The 23,462-nt window shown below is 37.0% G+C and overlaps 1 protein-coding gene across 2 annotated transcripts in view; it reads right to left on the bottom strand.

The window, feature by feature from the left end:
- Nucleotides 1-982: 982 nt before the first annotated feature.
- The window catches only part of MSL2 (MSL complex subunit 2), a 38,422-nt gene continuing 15,942 nt past the window's right edge, over nt 983-23,462 (bottom strand). For both annotated transcript variants that reach the window (XM_060099642.1, XM_060099644.1), the window contains exon 2: nt 983-4,180. In XM_060099642.1, the coding sequence (XP_059955625.1) occupies nt 2,589-4,180 (1,592 nt within the window). In that variant the 3' untranslated portion in view covers nt 983-2,588. The remainder of the gene's footprint in view (nt 4,181-23,462) is intronic.

Below are 23,462 nucleotides of genomic sequence, written 5' to 3'. Positions count from 1 at the left end.
ATTTATGGTAATTACAAGGACTCAAAAGAACAAGTGAAGATGAGTCATATTAAATGCTGTTATTGTTTTGGTGGTTTCAAATCCTGTTGAAGTAAATCCAGTTACTTCAGTAATAATTTCTCAATCATCCCTTGTTAGCCATTGGTCAGCATTCCTAAAATTACTCACGGTATAAAGAAAACGCAAAAATCAAGGCACTGTAATTAATACTCTTCCCCAAATGCATATAATACAGGCCATTCAGAGCGTGCTATCCCAAACTCCTCAGTATTCTACAACATAGAATTAGAAAACTAACATTTATTGATAGATTTAAGGTGTAATACAGGTTTCCAAAAGTGTGGCAGTGATAATACCAGCATAAAAAAGAGAAACTTGTGCTAAAAAAAAACCTGAATTTATCATTGGCAATATTACATAACAATCAAGGCCCTCACATACTAATTAATGATTTTCGCTTTGTCTATATTGAGAACCTCCCATGCATCAAAAAACACAAAACTAAGATTATCAAACTTGGGAAGCAATAAAGTACTCAAGGAACTTTAAAATCATATTATTAGGAAAATTTGGGAGATTTGCAAAATTTATCCTAATCATCCATGTGTACAATCTCATTTCTAGTCATTTTTGCAGTGATCATTAGTGAATAAAGAACAGATTTACAAGTTTATATAGCAGGGCATCTGCGTCCAACACAAAATTGTTACAAACTTTAGGCAAATACATGTTTCATAAGACACTGCTAACACTTAGAGGAATTAAATAAAATTCCGAAACTTGGAAAGCAAATAAAGACAAGACAACTAAGAAGCATTTTCCACCATTTACTCTTGTTATCAAAAATAGTTCAACTCTTCTCGCAAAACAAAAACAAAATAGTACATACTGGACACATACATCACATTTTTCTTCCTATGGCTTTAGCCCACCCCCACCCACCAAAAGAGACAAAAAAAAAAAAAAAAAAAAAAAAACCCAACAACAACAAAAACAACTCTACCTGACCACATTCACAGAAAATGACACCAAGATACACTACAAAACAGAAGGTGTCATCTGCTCTGTGTCCAAAGGTTTCTTCTCCATGTCTTGTACTAGGTGAGTAACCATCATTGAACATGCTGTGTGCCAAATCAAAACATAACTTCAACATATGTCAGATCTCAGGAGAGATGGTGAACGTAGTAGAAACTGAAAATTTTCCAGCAGTATTTTTCCTTAAATAAGCACTGTCAAAGCAGCAACTCTTCTTTTAAATCATAAGGTCATTTCTTTACAACCTAGTCAGTCCTTGTTTTATTTGGGCTGTGCTCTTTCAAGCAACTGACTAGATTTCCCTTCAACAGAATGTTGTGACTCACTTACCTCCCCCATAAAAATTACAGGGAAGAAGTGCATTTAAACTGAAACATAGTTTGTGCTTTACATGCAAAAGAGTATTCTAAAGAATATCCTCCTAGCTTCAAACCCACCTAAATGCACAGGCTTCATAAAAAGGCATTTTTATTAGGCCTCTATAAAGAAGTCTCCACAACGAATAGCACCCTAAAAAAAAAAAAAAGGAAAGAAAGAAAAAAAGCATATTCAAAATAAAGTCTGTGGCAAACAGAGGAAACGAAAATCACTTTGAAGTGGCCAATGGCAATAGGTATAATGCATAAATCTGAGTAACTTTTGGAGCATTATTCCAAAATTATTTTAAATAAATCCCAATTTCTAAATAAAACATTTAAATAATTTTTTTAAAAATTCTGTCACATATCATAGTCTAAATTCAATTACCTTCAGAAGAGAACTGTTCTTCTCCACTTCATTTATCTGATTAGAAGAACACTGCTCAAAGTGAAGGAAGGATTTGGTTTTTTCCCTAGAAATGAGTCAGACTTAACTAAAAATGGGGATCAACTCAGAAGAGTTTTGTGGCATAAACAGCTAAACATCTGCAGCCTGACAGAATTTCAGTTTTTTCACTTTTAAAAGACAGATTTCTTCAACATTCTAATGAGGGGCAAATTTTCTTTCATAATACTGCTGATTTAAGAACTGCTACATACACCAGTAGCCAATTTTCATGATCAGAAATGGTATTATGTCAGCACAAAGGTTGAGCTGGACACATCAGCTTTTCAACAGGAGAAACATCAATGGCATCTGAAGGTAGCACTGAGTCTCCTGAACAAACTAATGGCTACTTTTTCACAAAATATGAGCACAATCTTTATGGACTGACTAGATACCACTTCCTTACATTTAATCATAAACTTTGATTATGCACAAAGCATGACCATGAACAGTGAGGTTAATGTTATTTTCCTTGCCAAAGTTCATTTTGTATAAATCAGTTGCATCAGCATTTGTTCTTAAACTATGAGGTTCTGTAAGAACTAAGGACATATAGTTGTAGGGTTACTCCTCCATTATCTGCAAACTATTTCCCCGACACTAACACATATAACTTAGCAATGAAAACACTTGATACAAGTGATCTATATGCAGGAGCTCCGGCAAGTTAAACCAACAAAACCATAGCTGCCGTAAAACTGTAGCTATTTCCCTACCAGAGGTAGGTTTAAAGACCCACTGATTTAACAGTCGAATCTCATGTCTATAGCTTCATCCAAACTTTTATCATCGTGTGTACTGGCAGCTAAAAACGTTGTTACTGGGGACCCTGTGACATTAATTACACTGGTGCTGGTACTAGCATTGCGCACAGCAATGCTAGTCACGTTAATGCCCAAAGTGAGCCTGGTCTGCTCCAAGGCCTTTTCTGGCACAGCAAATGCCTCCAGCTTCTTCTCCCCATTGGCCATATAGGAGTTTTGGCAGCCACGACATATACAATCTAAGCAGGCTTTGCGGTTAGAGTAGCAAGGGCAGCGTTGGCCGCGGCATGTAAGAACACTTGGATTTTGAGTAGCACGCCCACATTTACACCCTTTCTTTTCCTGGGGTTTTTTATACACAGTCTTGGTAGGACTTCCTGGCATAAAATGATGACTAGGAATCTTTTCCTTTACTGTTTTGTCTTTTTTAAGAATACCTGGCTTGGTTTTAGAGTGAGATTTCTTGGATCCATGTTCATGACTCTTTTTCATGCTTTTAGCAGATAAAAGTACAGTTTTGCTGATTTTGGGTGTTGTGCCTCCATTGGGAACAGTTGCTATAGGTTGAAGAGAAATTTTGCTCTCCCGTTTCACTGTCACAGGAGCAGATGCCCCCAGTGTTGGGCCTCGGATAATGGTAGAAATTGGAAGTGGCTGAACTTTCTCACTGTCGCTTTCTGATCTGGATCGTTTTCTATTCAATTTTGCTACCTTCGGAGTTGCTGCTGTACATGATAACCCATGAAGTGCAGGACTGGTGGACATAAAAACATTATGGCTAAGAGACTGGGAAGAAAGCTGCAGGAAAGGTCCATTGGATACAGTGGCTTCCAAGTTGGGCTGCAAATTAGGGCAACAGACTTCTGTGTTTGAAACAGTTTCTAAGCTGCGGAGTACTTCCTCAACACTCAGTAACAGAGAGTCACCAGGTTTTATATCTTCACTGAAACTGCAAATATCAATGCCTGTGGAGCATAAGTCAGTGGCTACCGTGTCACACACAGGTGGCAAACTGTCAGACAGATCCTCAGTTTTTATGTCAACAGTGTTACATACATCAATTGTATTTGAATGTTCAGGTGAAGGAATATTTATACCAAATCTATCTATTGAAAGCCCATTATAAGTAGGCAAACCATTGATAACAGAACTGCCAATAGCAATGCTGAGGGTGCTTTCAGATACTGGAGATAAACTAGCTTGAGGATCAGTTGTGGATTCTGAGGTCGAAGGTAAAGGGGAATGTGTCAAACACAAAGTAAAGGATGAATCTGAGGGTTTTTCCGTCTCCTCACAAAACAATGATCCATCATTAAGCAAAGCCAAAATATCAGAAGAACAGTCGACTGCTTCTATTATATCCCGTGCCAATGTAGTCTGTGTTATATATTCACAGAGTTTTTTGTAGCAGTTCACTAGGATGCTTAACTGCTTGTTTTCCTCAAACTGCTCATAGTCTTTGCACCAGCTACATGAAGGCTTCATCATCATTTTCTTGCCTTTACAACTTTTGCAGACATAGTGTTGGCAGGTGGAGTTGGTGGGTGCAATAGGATCTTGTAGCAAATGTCCTAAGAGGGAAAAAGGAGGAAAGCAAAGATTTTAGTAAGATAAATTTATAATTTCATATACTGAAGTTGAGATTAATCTATTAAAGTTAAGATGGATTAAACTCACCAGACCAGATAACAAAACATGTATCTTACAGGAAACAGAAAAACACTCAATAGCTCACTTCACTTCCATGCCATATTCCCCATTCCTTTATCTCAAACAGAATCTTCCTCAGTCTGCGTTTCTCCCCCAAATCAGTATGTTCTGGTCCACTTTCTTATTCTCTTCTCCAAAGGCTAAAAAGAGGTGGTGATCAGTCACTAAAAGTACAAACTAGGCTTAAAACCCTTGGGACCTCAACCTAACCCAACTGTTGGTAATGCCACAACATACTGAGCACAATCATACTGTTTATTTTGTGTTAGACATGGGAAAAAGAACAAAAGAGTGTTAGTCCCTGCCCCCATTAAACATCCTTTGAGGGCATTAATCATTCAGTACAATGGCATCTTCACAGAAAAAAGTACAATTTCAAACCATTTCATTGTATATACCAATCATAAACTAAGAGAAGCCCAAAATATAGTTATGATGGAAAAGAACTATATTCATTTATTTAAAAAAGGAAATATTACTAAATTCTTTTATAGAAAATCAAAATACAATGACAATGAAAAAAATGTTTAAATGTAGTTAAAAAAAAAACAGTATAATAGTGGGCTCAAATTCTTCTGACAGAATACACAATATCCGTGGTCATGACCCACGAGTATCCAAAGTATAGCAATATAATATAAAAGTGAAAGTGATCCCCCAACTTGATATAACTCCTGAACTATAAATGATCTATACATATGAATCAAAAAGGGGAAAACAACTAGCTCCCCAAAGAAGCAACTGCTCATTAGTTCCCAATTCAGGACAAATAGTAATTAACTCAAAGCAGCACCTGTTTTCTCATATACATTACATAATTTAAGACTGGGACAGAAAGTACTTCTGGTATAGCTAGTGAAATCAGCAAACCCTCTCCCTTAAAAGCAACTATAAACCTGAAAATTTTTGACAAAGAGAGTCATTTTCACAACCAAAGCCATAAAACCATCTGAGAAGCACTTATGTTTGAAAACCTGCTGGATTTCAGGTAAGAACAATGGGAATCTGTGGCGTTCTGCTCCGGGGCTCCCCAGGTTCTCCCCTACCACCCAGCTCTGTCAGTGTTACCCTGTGAGAACCGGAAGCTGCTGTGATGGAAGGGGACTCATTCCATTTAGTACAGAAGACAATGCATAAACATGGAGGCATTATCACTGCAAGTGACTTGTCAGAAGCTGGCCAGTTGGGGAGGACAAACACCTCAGCTCTTACTACCCTAAGGTTACACAAGCTCAGGTTAGACAGAGAGGCCTCACACAAGATGGCGATTTTCCCCTAAGTTGATCTATAAATTCAATATAATCCCTTTGAGAATCCCAGGTGGCTTTTTCTTTTTTAAGAAATTAACAGAATGATTCCAAAATTCATATGGAATCACAGAGGACCGGGGACAGCCAAAACAATGTTGAAAAAGAACAAAGAAGTTGGAGGACTTACTACTAACTTTACAATCTTCCATAACCATAGTAATCAAGACAGTATGGTAATGGCAAAAGAACAGGTACATAAATCAATGGAACAGAATAGAGAGTCCAGAAAGAAATTTACATTTATGGTCAACTGATCTATTTGACAAGAATGTCCAAATAATTCAATAGGGGAAAAGAGAGTATTTTCAACACACTGTGTGAGACACTTTGATATCCCAATGCCAAAAAATAAACATATACAATATACACAAATATTAACTCAAAGTAGATCATACACACATAGATCTAAGAGCTAAAATTCAGAAGCAAAGCAAAATGCAGGAAAAAACCATGACTTTGGGCTGGGCAGTATTAGATGCGTCATCAAATGCACAAAAGGGGAAGAAAATTGTAAAATGGATATTCACAAAATAAAAAACTTCTGCTTCAAAAGTCACCATTAAGAAAATGAGAAGATAATCCATAGACTGAGAAAAAATATTTGCAAACTGTATATCTGATAAAGGGCTTACAACATGATACATTAAAAACACTTTATGCAAATCAATAAAAAGACACCTCAATTTAAAAATTGAACAAGATTTGAATAAACATTCCACAGAAGAAAATATATAATAAGCACATGAAAATATGCCAGTATAATTAGTTATTAAGGAAAGTGAAACTATGGCATACTGCTACACACCTACTAGTACGGGTAAACTCAAAATGAGGGATAATACCAAGAGTTGGCAAAAATGTGGAGAAATCAGAACCCTTCTATATTACTGGTGAGAATAGAAAATGGAAAATCACACTGGGAAACAGTTTGGTAGTTTCTTTAAAAGTTAAACAGGGCTTCCCTGGTGGCGCAGTGGTTCAGAATCCACCTACCAATGCAGGAGACACTGGTTTGAGACCTGGTCCGGGAAGATACCACATGCCGCAGAGCAACTAAGCCCGTGAGCCACAACTACTGAAGCCACAACTGAGCCTGGGTGCCACAACTACTGAAGCCTGCATGCCTAGAGCCCGTGCTCCACAACAAGAGAAGCCACCGCAATGAGAAGCCCATGCATCGCAACGAAGAGTAGCCCCCGCTCGCCACAACCAGAGAAAGTCCGTGCGCAGCAACGAAGACCCAGTGCAGCCAAAAATAAATAAATGTATCTTTAAAAAAAGTTAAACATATATTTACCATGCAAACCAGCAACTGTACTCCTAGGAGCCTACTCGAAGACAAATGAAAATATACACCCATATAAAGAGATATTTATGAATATGCATAGCAGCATTATTCATAACAGACAAAAACAATCCAAATGTTCATCAACTAGTGAATAAACAAAACGTAGTATATTCATACAAAAGAATACTGCTCAGCAATTAAAAGAACTATTGGTACATGCCAAATCATGATGAAGTGCAGAAACACTGTGTTAAGTTAAAAGCCAGATGCAAGAGTACCTTATTGTATTATCCCATTTATATAAAATGTCTAAAAATGACAGAAAAGCAGAAATAGTGATTGCCTAGGTCTGGGGGCAGGAGCAGGGGTTAATTGTATATGGGCACAATGGAACTTTTGGGGGTGATTAAAATGTTCTAACATCATATCGTGGTGATGCTTGTACAACTCTAAAAATAAATAAATAAAAACGCCTTCAGACAAGGCCCCAGTAGTTACAGAGCCCAACCTTCTCTCTACCCAATACAGGAATCCCTTAAAGTACCCTTGACTTAATCTAAGGAAGGCTGTAGGGGATATTAATACATACAGAGAGATGCGTACATGCTTAAAAGGATAAACCGTAAGGTTAAAAAGAAATAAGTTATCTACTGGGAAGGAGAGACTGAACAAAGTGAAAAGGGACAACACTACACTATTCTGGGTTTAATCTGTTTGGTAGCATTTAACTTTTAAACCATGTAAATATTTTACATAATTATACAACAAAACTAAAAAATTTAAAGGAAATTCCTACAAATCAAAAGTAAAATGTACCAAAACTGTAATTTCTTATCAAATTGATGGTATAACTATTCAGTTAACTACTTCAAATGACTTTAAAACAGAAAATCAACTCTAACCTTACATCCTTGTTTTGTTTTCAAAAATTACATTTTTTGGTGGTAGTGTTGATAGTTATTATAAAGTGTTAGTGTCTAATTGTAGGATAAAGTAAATGCTGATGTCCTTGAGAATCTAGATTTTTTTTTTTAGTAGGAGAAAGGAAGTCATAAGATGTGAAAAGTAAAAAATCCTGTAGTCCTGAATTTCAATTGGATTTATCAGTATGAACTCATGTTTTCATCTTAAAAGTACATATTTCCGAGCACTCACTATACACTGAAAAGGCGTGGAAACAGGGACCAACCCCAGTGGCAATGAACTCAGATGACCATGTTGAAAAACAATTTCTTGTTCAAAGGAATCAGAGGTTCTTGGACAAATGGCTGATTCTAGATCTGTGGCATAAGTTAGACGAGATGAGTTTTGATTACCTTCTTATGCCGGAAAGCAAGGAAACTATCAAAGATCCGGATAACATTAAAGGGACTCAGGAGCAAACCTAAGAGGTTTCCAGTGACCAAAGATGAGAAAATCTGAGCATGCATAAATGCAATGTAATATAAAGCACATCTAAAATGTTCAAATCTCTAAAGTTCATTTTAAAAAAGGAAAGAAAATCAGATGCTAGTGAACCAGCTCATTGGTTTGAAAACTGGTAAATAAAGAGCAAGAAGCAAGTGTTTATTCTGATTTACCTTACCTATATATAAGGTAAACCCCCAAATAACCAAATCACAGATGAGAAGTTTCTCTTTATGGGAATAATGTAACTAATAAATGAAGAATGACATAATGTGAATGTCATCATTTTATAAGCCCTAATGATTTGCAAACTGTACAAGCTAAGCGATAAGTAAGGATTACCTCTTCTGGCCTTCATTCCATCACTGATGTTCTTTTCACCAGTCATGTCAATCAAAACCTCCCGGGAGGTACCAAACACCTTTAAAGGACTTACACCCTCCACATATTTGTACTCTTCTATGAGATTTTAGATTATGCCTAATACTAAGAACTGAAAATAGGCTAGAAAACACAAAAACTATCACTTATTGATTCATAATTCCACCACCACTGAGTTCCTAAGAACTTCCACTATGTGGCCTCATATTACCTACTGGATTGCCCAACCATTCCTCAACACAAATATTTGAAATTTTAATCTATCATTAAAAATGCCTATAGGCAAACTTGTTTTATGCACTCAGCTAAGTATCCTAACCCTCAAAAGCTTCCCAGAGGGTTCTCTTTACACCTCACGACAAAGGCAGCTCCAGTGATACAGAACAAAGAAAAAGTTCAGAGGCTTCTTTGAGCTGGGGTAAACGTGTTAGCCATATAGTTACTACATGTCCCTAAGGAAACTCCTCCCTGCAAAATTAAGAAATGTCAGATAACACTTTTAAAATTGTAAATATACATCTTATACTATAAAGTAAAATGGACGGGCAATCTTAGTCAAGTGGAAGTGCATCACTTACTGGCAGACTGTACTACAAAAACTGGGTAGTATTTGGGGAAAGGTTTAATTTGCTTTAGCTTACATCATGTTCTCTATAGTTTCACACTCAAGTACAAAAAGACTTGCTCAAAACACATCTCCAGATCTTAAAACTTTATAGTTCATGACAAAAAGTTTTCCCACTCTACTGCCTTGAATCTTTAATCTGCAATATATCACAGGAATTATCTTCCTTTACATAATATTAATACAAGTTGTCTTGTAACTAAATGAATTTGATCTTATGTGCCCTGTTTAAATAATACTAAATGATGCTATACTGACCCTAAAAATACTAAAGACTAAATTTCATTTTTACTCTTCACTTTAACAGAAGTTACTAATTCCTTTTTTATTCTCCCTCTCCTTCACTTTTCCCATCCCCAAATCACCCAATTATAATTTGAGACTAAAATTTCGTTTTAGATTACCACAACAGTCATTCTGGGAATTTCTGGGAATACATAACTATTGGCAAGAAATTTGCTAAAATATTTAATATCAGATTTTTTTAATGCTCTTAACTTGGTGAAACTTTTTATTATAGTAGTTTCACCAAGTCAGAAAGTAGTATAATTAATCTTCATATACCTACGTATACCAGATTCAATAATTATCTAGATTACGCCACATCTGCTTCATCCATCCATCTTTTGTTCTTAACTATTTCAAAGCAAATCCCAGCAAACCTCTAAGTACAACAGTATATATCACTACAAAGTACATTTTCTTATGTAATCGCAATGCCATTATCACACCTAACAAAATCAATTATTTAAATAAATTTTAAACCAAATTTAGGTTTAACTTAAGGGGAAAAAATCTTAAAGCCCTAGAAAAGGGCTTTAATTCTGGCATCAAAAAAAACATTTCAAAAGTTATATTCTTCTCAGTAAACATACTTTTTAGCCATAAAACGTTCCTTCTATTAAACAGATTTAACATAGACATTCAAATCACTACTTTACAGTATTAATAGACCAAAGGTAGCATTTGGACTGGTTGCCACGCACTTTATCCTTACCCCTGAGAAGAATCACTGACAGCATCAAGAATTACAAAGCAGCCTAAGTTTGAAAGAGAAACCCGCAGCACCAAAATAAATAAGCAAACTATAAGTAGGTCTCAAATCAGCTTGCCCCTTTCGCCATACAAGGGATAGGCACAACTCCTTAGTATAAGCAAACAAAGATATGATTAGTCTTGGCAAACTCTTATAAATACATAACTGATTCCAACTTCGAACAAAGCCACTGGTAATTCATTCACTTCAGAATACCACTGGTAAAAGTGGACCATACTATAAATGTTATGCTGACATGCAGACTACCAAGTAAATTATGCCTTAACTGCTTCTGAAACAAGATCTTTTATTCTCCTTTTTACAGTGATGGTGTTTAACTCCACTAATATCCTGACCAGATGACTGGGGGAAATTAAGTTTAAGAAGTGCGGAGAGAGGACACAAGAAAAAATAAAACCAATAATGGCTAAAATGCTCAGCAAAACTTAGTGAATGACTAAAAAACGATCTTGTGAACACTGGACCTGGCAATAATAATGATCATAAAATAAAACCTACAAAAGCTACAATAGGTTAAAATCTGACAGGGAAAAATTAGATGTGAACAACAATAGAGAGACTACAAAATCAATTCCTCATTCTAAAGCTTACATGGAAAAGAAATGATCCCAATGAAAATATAATTTCAGTAAAATGGAAACTGAAAAAGGTGGAAAATGGTTTAAGGAATTAAACTATCTCAATGGCTTAATTTTGTCATTTGACCAAAAAAAGCATTATATAATTCTAACAGGCACAAAAAGAGCACTTATCAGAATCAAAACATTCTGTATTTACCACCACTCCTTGTCCAGAATTCCTTCTCCTGGTAATGCTTCTATTACAGCAACAAGGAATGCCTAATCAAAAACCTCAGATAATGCGAGTAATTTTATATAAGCCTTATTTGTTGTTGATGAGATGACACTTCAGTATCAGGGAAAATTATCCAAGTCTCAGATAAACAAATCCTGACGCCACTATCAGAAAGCAAAAAATGCACACAGGCAGGTCACGGTTAATAATTAAAACCATCATACCATTTCTCCAAGAAGCATTCTTGGAAACCAAGAGTATTAAACAGTCAAGGAATTCACAAAAAGAAATAAATCTTATGATACTTAGATATATGGTATATGTGGGAAAGTATCTGGAAAGAGGGGAAAAAATCAGTATAGAACTCCACAACTGTGAAATACGTGGTATCCTACAAAAGATAGAAAGCGGTTTTCTGCTTTTACTGATAATGTAAGCAACATGAAACAGAAGGGATATCATAAAAGATACATTTCTACATACTAACTCAATAAAATATGCTTTCCATCACAGCTTAAATTTGCTTCCCAGGGCTTCCCTGGTGGCGCAGTGGTTGAGAGTCCGCCTGCCGATGCAGGGGACACGGGTTCGTGCCCCGGTCCGGGAGGATCCCACATGCCGCGGAGCGGCTGGGCCCGTGAGCCATGGCCGCTGAGCCTGCGCGTCCGGAGCCTGTGCTCCGCAACGGGAGAGGCCGCAGCAGTCAGAGGCCCGCGTACTGCAAAAAAAAAAAAAAAAAATTGCTTCCCAACAAATGGACCCACATCAAAACTGATTAGCAAAATTAAAGGTTACCAGATACTTATATTAAAGCTCTAAGGCAAAAGGAGGAAAAGAATAAAAATGAAAAATTTCACTTGCTAAAATAGAATAATTATATTCAATGAGATTTTCTTTTTTTTCTTTTTTTTTTTTCGGTACGTGGGCCTCTCACTGTTGTGGCCTCTCCCGTTGCGGAGCACAGGCTCTAGACTCGCAGGCTCAGCAGCCATGGCTCACGGGCCCAGCCGCTCCGCGGCATATGGGATCTTCCCGGACCTGGGCACGAACCCGTGTCCCCTGCATCGGCAGGCGGACTCTCAACCACTGCACCACCAGGGAAGCCCTCAATGAGATTTTCTTAAAATCATTACTAAAGGAACTTTAAAAAAAATAGTACTAACTGTTTATCTTAAAATACTCAAAAAGTAGAATTCTTAAATAAGAAGTTTCTAGGTTCACTTATGTTACTGATTCTAAAGCCGATTTCCTCAGCAATCACTACTGAATAAGATAACGTACTTTTCATCAGCCATTCCTTTCCAAATGGCCTAAATAAGTGTATTGACCACCTAAATACAGACAGTCACACAGACAGAAAGAAATACAGAAAAAGAAGAGGGAGGGGGGAAAAAAAAGCTTTATTAGCAGCAAAAAGAATTTTGTTGCCAGCCAAATCACATTGCTGTGAAACTCATGAATCCAAGAGAGGACAGTAACTTAAGCAATGACAAAACATTTCACTGAATGATGACAAGTGGCACACTTGGTCTTGGAAAGGCACTCTCAAATGTTGCAGACATAAAAACTTTAAATATTTTGTTCAGAAACGCAGTCTTGGATTCTTCTGCTGTGCAAATCTCTCCTGCACCATAAGGGCAAGACTTTTTTTTTTATTGACTCAATCTGACTCAATTTGTTTCAAATATACTTCATATGGTTCCATTTTCTACAGTATGACCAAAAAAGAAAAAAAATCTTTGTCCAGATTTTAAATTTTCTCAAGAAAAGTCAATAAAGGGACTTCCCTGGTGGTCCAGTGGTTAAGACTCCATGCTTCCACTGCAGGGGGCATGGGTTCAATTCCTGGTCAGGAAACTAAGATGCCACATGGCAAGGCCAAAAAACAAACAAAAAAATCAATAAAAACGTGTGAACCTGATCTCAAAGGGGGGCGGGCAGGGGGTGGCCTTTAACTTACAAAATAAAATGATAAAATGAGACTGCAGAAACACTAGTAATGAATGATTGGGGGGGAGAGGTCAATTAAATGCCAAGATCTTTGTTCAACATGTTTGAGAAGGTTCCTTTTTGTTCCATTCCAAAACATGTTCTAATAAGAATTTTTTTCTGTATGTTTGGCACTATACAAATTGATCATTTTCTTTCATTATATTATTACGTGATTCTTTCAACATTTACCTGAATATTTCTCATAAACATGAAAAACTGGTAGATGTTAAATCCTTTAAAGCAGGGGTTCGCAGCCTGCTAGGAACCTGGCCACACAGCAAGAGGTGATCAGCGAGCGAGCGAAGCTTCATCTGCCGCTCCCCATCACTCCCCATCACTCACATCACCATCTGAACCATTCCCCCCTGCCCCCAACCGTGGAAAAATTGTCCTCCATGAAGCCAGTCCCTGGTGCCAAAAGGGTTGGAGACCGCTGCTTTAAACTTTACAAATCTGTTAAAAATCAAAGACGTTTTAAAGTTCATCATTGTTGGAAGTCAGGTTCCTAGGCAGTGAAACTCTTGGGAGAGAGGTCAGCGTGCTGAAAGTTTATCAGGTGAGGAAGAAAGGGGCAGACGAACCAATTAGGCTGGGATGTATCACAACGAAGGCCTCAGATGACCCCACAGGGAGCTCTGAAGCTGGGACGGCTCTTCAAGGTTGTCCTATGGTGGGACACGGGAGCCAGGTCTTTAACGGACTAGTCTTTGAATGCAGGCTACTCCAAGGAAGGGGATGTGAGCTTGGGTGAGTGGCTCTCTTCAGCCAACAGCAATTCCCAGGGAAGTCTGACAACCCCAGCAACACTCCCACCAACTAAGAAGATGAAGTCCTTCAGTTCTGAAATGGGGATTTGGGTAGTGTATACATAGCATCCACTACAATTAGTAATTTTAACTGTCCAAATCTGATGAATATGAGTAAAAAAAAAAATGTAATAATGATGATGTACCTTTTTAAATGACTAGCCCTTGGGCTTCCCTTGTGGCGCAGTGGTTGAGAGTCCACCTGCCGATGCAGGGGACATGGGTTCGTGCCCTGGTCCAGGAAGATCCCACGTGCCGCGGAGCGGCTGGGCCCATGAGCCATGGCCGCTGAGCCTGCACGTCCGGAGCCTGTGCTCCCCAACGAGATAGGCCACAACAGTGAGAGGCCCGCATACCGCAAAAAAAAAAAAAAAGACTAGCCCTCCATTCCTTAAAGCTATAAAGTGACTAAATATCTAAGTTCTTTCTAGCTCTAAAATTTGATGATGCTAAGATTTTATGGCAAGATCTACAGTGTATCAGAAGTCTTGCATTTGAATACCATTAACTGTTTAGGTGGTAGGTATTATCAATATATTAGAGTTCTATCTTGTATATTGAAATTTTCTATAAAAGTTTCAAAATAAAATCCAATGAAAGCTTGCATATTTCCACTTCCCCGTATATTTTCATAATTTCAAACTTACCGACTTAACATATTTAAATATTCTCAAGTCTGATGATCTTTCTTCTTTTCAAAACCCTTCCTAAAGGTACAACTAAAAACTGTCCAAACAAACCAAAAAACAAAAAATACCTTCAACCTTCAAGCAGCCTTTAGAACTCAAATTCTTTCGTTTGTTTTTTTGTTTTAAATATTTATTTAGTTATTTAGTTATTCATTTGGCTGCGCCAGGTCTTAGTTGCTGCGTGCAGGATCTTCACTGCAGCATGTGGGATCTTTTTTTTTTTTTGAAGTTGTGGCATGCGGGATCTAGTTCCCTGACCAGGGATGGAACCCAGGCCCCCTGCACTGGGAGCACAGAGTATTAACCGCTGGACCACCAAGGAAGTCCCTAAAACACAAAGTCTTTGGAATGACATATGTGGCCTTTCAGAATCTAGCCCACACCCAGCCTCCCCCCAAAATTTTGTAACATTGAGCTTTCTCCACAAACTCCACACTCCATTCTCACCTGGCCATTCCAAAACAACCAACGCTTGCTTACTCACTCCTCTGTGACTTGCTCTTCCTAGAATGTCCTTCTTCCTTCCTTGCATGGTAAACTATTTACTCTTTTTTTTTTTTTTTTTTTTTGCTGCGTTGGGTCTTCATTGCTGCATGTGGGCTTTAGTTGCAGTGCACGGGGGCTACTCTTCATTGTGGTGTGCGGGCTTCCCACTGCAGTGGCTTCTCTTGTTGCGGAGCACGGGCTCTAGGCTCGCAGGCTTCAGTAGTTGTGGCACACAGGCTCAGTAGTTGTGGCTCCTGGGCTCTAGAGCGCAGGCTCAGTAGTTGTGGTGCACAGGCTTAGTGGCTCCGCTGTATGCGGGATCTTCCCGGACCAGGGCTTGAACCCATGTCCCCTGCATTGGCAGGCAGATTCTTAACCACTGTGCCACCAGGGAATTCACTAAACTATTTACTCTTTAAGAATTGACTCAAATATGACCTCGGAGAGGAAGCCTTCCTTAATTCCCAGCCCTCAGTTTGTTCAAAAAGCACTTTGCACATTCTCCTATTATAGCACTTATCACATTAAATTGTCACCATTCACTGGGTCTCATTCAAGGCCAAAAACTTATTTATCTCCGTATCTTTAAACCAGTGTTGGCACATAAGCCAGCGCCTAATAAATGTACAATGAATGAATCATAAAAAGCACACTAGAGTTGGGAGTGACCTTGGAAATAAACTTGTCCCATGGCCTCATTTTAACCAAGATGGCCTTTCATAAGATTACATAGCTAGTTACTAGCAATGAGAAATAGAAGCTTAGTCTATTGATTCCCAATCTAGTATTCTTTCTACTTAACCAGCAGCATCCCTACTTCCGCTACTAAGTCCATGGCATCCAGAGACAATTTTAGCTTCTTTTTACTTACCAAAAAGAATGATCACTGAAATTGGGCCATAACAGAAATCAACATATTAACCACAAGATGTAAAACCTTTTGGGGGAAGGAGACAGAAGAACAGGTACTGGCAGTAACAAACAGTGAGTGGGTCAGGAAGAGTGAAACGAAGGGGAGAATGGATGACCAGTAAGAGTTTTGTGAGGGTCAGGAAATCTTTACTGCATAGAAACTGGAGCTACAAGAGTCCTGCCTGGATTCTCTACACACCAAGCTCAATTTTAAAGTTAATCTTAAATGTTTTAAGTGAACATATATGCTATAAAGCATTGTACTACCTCCTCTGTAAAGACAGCCTAACAAAAAAAAACCTCAGCCCGCATATCAGTCTATGAATTTACAGCATGAGAAATCTTAGCTAAAGACTGTATGTATATATATGTGTGTGTATATATATGTATATATTAAATGGGTATTATATATATAATATTAAGTATAAAATAAGTAAAATATGTACAGTTGGTTTTCGTAAGTGATATCACTTTAGAAAGCATTATTAATAGTAGCAGCATTAAACTGATGCTGATCAACCCCAATATATACATACACCTTATTCTTCCTGTGGTGAGGGTAACTATGCTGACTCTAAGTCATATCCATCCAGCTTAGATTCAATCTCCAACAGCATTATCAAGGCACATATAAAGACTGGGAGAATATACTTCTACTGATGTCAAAAGTCTGACGTAGGGCCTGAACAATAATCCTTCCATAATCCAATCCACTGATCTAAATATCCCCATTCTCCAACTTTTCCAAATGAAGAATTGTTTAGGCTATCTTCATTTAAGAAAATATTCCTCTTTCCTCAATCACTTCAGCGAGTAACTTCTGAGGCCCTGCTATATGCCAAGCACTGTGCATTTAACAAAGGATACTTGGACCTTTTTTACATCACTGAATTACAGCACCAAAATTACACCCCAAAATTAAAGATGTAAAGTATGTCTTGAAACGATAGTAAGAAATCTCCTAGATACATAAACACATGGGAATAATAATCTGGATTCAGCTAAGAACAGAAATGACAATACCATAAAAAGATCTTATGTATCACTTAGCAAATGAGCATAGATGAATTAACTGTTTTAGACAATTTAAACTGTCCTTTTTAAAGCTTGTTTTTAGTTTTACAAAACCTGTGCCCAATATACTTTTTTGCAGACATATGTTGAAGTCTAAACTTCTTAAAAATCTTTTCATTAGGCGAAATTCATGAGTATGAATGCTACTCATTGGGTTTGACATATATACACTAATATGCATAAAATATATAACTAATAAAAAATTGCTGTATAAAAAATTCAAAAAAAAAGAATAAGCTCAAATCAAAGAGAAATGAATTTGAAATTAGAGAACCCTCTTAAGAAGACAGCACCATTTTTTCTCTTGGCAGAGCTTCCTAACCCAGGTCCGTTCTTTTTAAATTACTGAATAAGCAGCACTTAGAATATGTTCCTTTAAACTTTAACACAATTTATTTTAGTAGTAAACCAAAAAGCAAATACATGCCTCAAAAAATCAACAGGTCCAGACAACAAACTAAAGTTTCAAGGAAATTATTAGTTCTCTAATTAAATATTCAAGCAGCTATGTCCTAAACCACCATTAGCCCCTGATCATCTGGATTCCACAAACCTGTAAACTTTTCTTTAAAATATCTAGCACAAATAATTTCACAGTATGACAGGAAAATGTGCATTTTAATTTAAAATAAGGGAATATTATAATATATATGCATTGGTCACTAAAAATGGTGACACAGAGAGAGGTATTTTGACCACGTGACCCAGTAATTATTTTAAAGTTCATTGCATCACTTTAAATAACTAAGCACGACTATACTGAGAGACCAGTGATAGCTAAACATGTATACCAGGGGAGTGGGCGGTGAAAAAAAAGACAAAATCTGTGTTTCCAGTTTGGGAAAAGGATTACAACCAGTCTGCAGAAAAATGAAAAATGGAAATCGACTGTTAAATATCGCAATTTTAAAAGTATGAACATTACTCAAGCTAAGCTGTTAACTGAACATCTGAATGGTTAAGTTTCAGAGTTTCTTTAACTTTTATGTCTTTGGTCAACCTACAACTATGAAAAATACTTCCTGATACGCTTGGATGTATCAACAGTTTATACAAAGTAAGTAAGCTCCACCAGTCAAGTACTATTATAACTAAAAAACCAAACACTGACCGTACATTATTAAATGGATGATATATAAACCACAACACATTCATAAACTCAAGTCATGCCTCATTTCACATTCTAGTAAGAATTAAAAGAGAATGCCAAACACCATTTATCTTAATAATTATGCAGGGGAGATTTTGTAGAGTGTTTTGTGGTTACACAGCACTTCTGTAATATTCTGTTATTTTCATATTTTAGCAAAGCCATGACGGTCTCTCATTAAATTATTACCAATACGATAAAACAGGCTGTCTATTAGGCACAATTAAATTGATTCACGGCTGAACAAAGGTTAATTGAATAAATCGATATGAAGCTAGATCCAAATTTCCCAAACTGGTGTTCCACTGTACCAGAATGCATTAACAGGTTTGCTTTAATACCCTCCTGGACAGTCATCCCCAAATTTACATTAGTGTCTTAAGACTGAAAACTACCAATGTCAAGAAACTTGCTTAACACAGCATTACTTAAGTTTACTGGCACATGTATTTTCATTGGACAACTATAAACCTCACATAAGTAGTATTCAAAGACAGCACTACTCTTATCCATGGATTAGTATTAGAATCACCTAGATGGCCTGCTTCATTCAGACTGACTCAATAACTGCAGACACTGCCCAGGAATGTGTATTTTTAAAAAGCCTCCCGACAAATTCTGATCCACAACCGGGATTAAAGATACTTTAACCTTTTTTGCCTTGATGAACTGGGACTCTTTTTTTTTTGCGGTACGCGGGCCTCTCACTGTTGTGGCCTCTCCCGTTGCGGAGCACAGGTTCCGGATGCGCAGGCTCAGCGCCCATGGCTCACGGGCTCAGCCGCTCCACGGCATGTGGGATCTTCCCGGACCAGGGCACAAACCCGTGTCCCCTGCATCGGCAGGCGGACTCTCAACCACTGCGCCACCAGGGAAGCCCAAACTGGGACTTTTTTCTAATCAGTTAAGAAATGTGATTAAAAGATTTCAAGAAATTTTAAAAATAAACATATTCTCAAAGATTATACTATAAAGTTCATTTTAATAAAACATACAAAGAGAAATTTTGACTTCCCACTAACAAAGGCTACATCTTGCTCTATTTAAATAATGTAATAAACACAGTTTGGCAATATATCTTTTAAATGACCTCTCTTGTTTATAAACTCATGAATGTTAAAAACATAGGCTAAAATTGAATATATTATGCAAGGACAAAGGTGTAAACGTGACTTGGTTATTTGCAATTCTTGTATCTTTTACAAAAAAAAATTTTTAGCGTTCTGTTACTAAATGATAAACTAAGGGTGGCTTTAGACTGGTATTTGCAAACACTTCAAATAACACACAGCAAGTGTAGTTAGTCTTTATTCTCTAAAAATAAAAGGCCATACTGTATATCACTATGTATTCTCCTGCTAACATTGCTTTTTGGATAATTACCTACATCCTGTTGATATGGAGGATATTAAGAGAACAAAGACAATTTACAGAGAAGGATAATAATAATCATGAACCAGATATTTGGAATCATTAGTATTTTTATGTTCCTCATTACCTAGTATTTCAATAGCAACCTAATTTTCTTAATGTTCCTTGTCCCCAACCAATGATCCATTGAATGGATATATGAGGAATTGAGAGAACTAAAACAATACGACTAAGAATTAATAAAATACGTGACTGAGTATTAAAACAATTTAAAACCCTCATGGCAGAAAGGATTTGGCAGAATTATTAACTGGTATGGCACGTGATTTGGTCCAGTAGTCATTTGACATCTCAAATTGCCTCACTTTAGAGGAAGAAAAATAGTTAAATTATCTTCTCTTTTTTAAATAACGGAAACCTTTTACTACATGAACACTATGGAACACCTTCTTGAACCCAATTCACTAACACTGATTTGGGGGAGTTGTTTTTTAAGTCTACAGTGGTGAGCTCCAGTGATCTGTTCATAACCCTATCCAGCTCAATGTTTTAAAATCAAAACCTCAGATGAAAACACTGAAGTCATCTTTCTATGCTCCCACAGCTTTCAGGAACAAATCTAAGTTCTTTAGTTGTTATAGCACTGTCCAGTAGAACTTTTTAATGCAATGATGGAAATCTTTTATATCTACAGTAAGGTAGCTATTATCCACATGTGGCTACTGAGCACTTAAGAAGTAGCTTAGTATAACTAAAGAACTGTTTTTTAAACTGTCACAACAGCTAAGTGGCTGCTATATAGGACAGTGTAGGTTTAGAATATAATCTGATTCTGCTTCCAGACAAAATGGAATAATTACATTTTGTTTCATTTTTGTTTCAGTTGGGAGACTTACTCTCCCAACTGAAACAAAAACTGGACAAAACAATGGTTTTCAGATATACTGGGCAACAGACACCACAGAAGAGTGATCCGTGCATGGAGGAACAAATGAGCTAAGCCCTACAATTGCCCCAGCTTGCTGTCTGGAGATAATCTTCAGGCCACAGCACAAGGAGGGAGAACCAAGACAAAGCCCAGTCGTCTCCCTGAGTTGAGAAGACAGAGTCGCGAAGATAAGGCAGCTGGACTTCTCAGGGCAGAGTACTAGAGATGACAGAGCCGCACAGAGAAAGAACGCCGTATTTATAGATGGTCTTTTTCAAATCTTCAGCTGAGTACTGAATGATCAGCACACGTTTATGAGGAAATTACCCCAGGATGGAGAAAGAATCCCCAGAAAGGAACAAAAAAAACAATCCCTATAACTCAGAGGCAGCAGAACAATTCCTATTCCCACCACCTAGTGTGAGAAACCTCGTAATTCACGAGGCATCAGATAGAGTCGTCAAAAGGTTCTTGCCTCCAGTAATGCAGAAAAATTAACCCCTAAAGGCTGCTCTGGTTCCACCTAAAAAAAAGCTTAAAAACAAGCCTTGAAAGGATCAAGGATCAAACTATCTGCAAGTAACTTAACCAAATTCCAAGAACAACGCTCAAGAATATTTATAGTACAAAAATACCCACCCCCAAGGTAAAATTTTATCAACAAGGTACAATTCACAATATCTAGCATCCAATCAAAATTAACTAGGTATGCAAAAAAGTAGGAAAATACGACCCATGCAGAGAAGAAAAACCAAAGAGCAATAAAACTTCTAGAGGATTACAGCAGAACAGTAAAAATTAACTATGTGACTATTACATTATATACATTCTCACTATATTCCATATGTTCAGAATTATTTTATGCACCTAAAAACAGAACTTCAAAATACATGAAGCAAAAAGTGATAGAAATTCCAAAGAGAAACTGATAAATCCATAATTACAGTTAGAGATTTCAACATCTCTCAAAAATTGACAATGGAAAATCAGTAATGACACAGAAGATCTAAACAACACCATCAACCAACTTATGAAAATGTTTTAACCATAAACACTGTGAACCAATAACTATTCTGACTGCAAACAAGATAAAGCAACGCTGATTCTTATCCAGGTAAGGCTTCACAAAATAATTCAAGATCCCAACGACATTAGAATTCTATAGTTAAAAATAGATAGGGCTATTTTGCAGAGAAAAATTTAGCTCCCTACCCCAGAAGTATTCAGGAAAAGGCTTAGGTGAACTTTCAATATTACAGAAAGAGTTATTTGATGTGAAGAAATGACTGTATGATTTATGGTGCTTTCTGTCTAAAGCTTTATAAATTCTCATCATGAAGAATAACCTAGTAATACCTTCCTTGTAAAACATATGTTAAAAATTGAGCTGGCAAGCTCAATGACACTATAAAAGGATCCCTGAAACAGCTCACAGCTTCTGGTAGATAGAATATGCCAGTCACATCCTATGTCACATCCTGAATAAATTCACTCACAAGCTGGACAACCAACTGATTAACTGTAGAGGGGATTCAGAAATCCAACACAAAGATACCTGAATTGGAATGCTCCCTTCTAACCCTAGAATCCCATAATATATGTGGCCAGAGTCCCAAATTTCAGAACAGCAGACAGAGTTTTAAACTTCAAGGGAATGGCATTTAGCAGGATTGAGAGGAGGTCAAAAGCTATACCCCGGACCGCCCACCTCCACTTTAGGTATGCCTTTTTTTTTTTGGCTGCGGGGCATGCAGGATCTTAGTTCCCCAACCAGGGATCAAACCCACATGCCCTGCAACGGAAGTGAGAGTCCATTAACCACTGGACCAATGGAGAGTCTTAACCACTGGACCACCAGGGAAGTCCCTAGGTATGCCTTTAATTGTTGCAAAAAGAATTTTAAAACTACTTGACTTTGCCAGAAAACCTAAGTTATTTCCAAATTTGACGCCAGACAACATTTTAAGTGTGCATTTTTTGTGGATTGTAACAATAAAAATGGACAAATGCTAATTGATAAGACAAACTAAATTCAAAACACACAAAAAAATGCTGGCTATAAAACTAGATTAAAAACAGGTTGAGATAGGCAGATATTCCAAATCTGCAAAGATTCAAGATTTCTGAACAGAAAGGCAATGAACTAGAATAATTCTGTTAAAATACTACAGAGTCAAAACAAGGAAAAGATAAGGAAAATGGCCAGACATACACTAATTAAGGTGAAAAAAAAATCTGAATTAATTTCCTGACATGGGAACAACAAAAAGAAATCTTTAAAAGAGGAAAGCCAATAACAGAAACTAAACAGATAAGAAAAAAAGTCAAAGGTGAAGGACAAAGAGAAAAATATAAATTAAAATAAAGATTCTGAAATACCACCTTTTAAATTAAAAGATAAAATTTAATCAGACCTCACAAAAACAGACTAAATCATACAGTAAAATGTAGCCAGGTGGACTCTGAGGGAAGGTGTCAACTGAGAAGCTAATACAATAAGGCATTAACCAATTAGTGATAGTATGCTATCAATGCAATGAAAACAAGGAGTGCAAACACAGGAAAAGGACTAAATGTTCAAATTAATTTGAAAGAATGAAAACCACAACCCAAGACTCAAAAAATATGTTGTTTGTTTTACTATATCAAACAGTATATCTTATGATTTTAAAATCAAGGTTTCCAGGAAGGGGCACAAAATTAAAGTTTTAAGATTTTAGCCTTTCCTAAACATATTTCCAATAACATTTCCTCACTAATCCCAACTCCAGGCACCATCAAATTACTAAATACTGTCTCATCCTTCTCTTCATTCTCCTCAGGCCCACACTAGATCCCATCTATTTCCTATCTTAACTGAATCCTCTCCCAA

This window comes from Mesoplodon densirostris, chromosome 5 (genome assembly GCF_025265405.1).
Source record: "Mesoplodon densirostris isolate mMesDen1 chromosome 5, mMesDen1 primary haplotype, whole genome shotgun sequence".
NCBI classification, from domain to species: domain Eukaryota; kingdom Metazoa; phylum Chordata; class Mammalia; order Artiodactyla; family Ziphiidae; genus Mesoplodon; species Mesoplodon densirostris.
The sequence above is the reverse complement of the archived record's forward strand: the minus strand, read 5'-3'. Positions and strand labels throughout refer to the sequence as shown.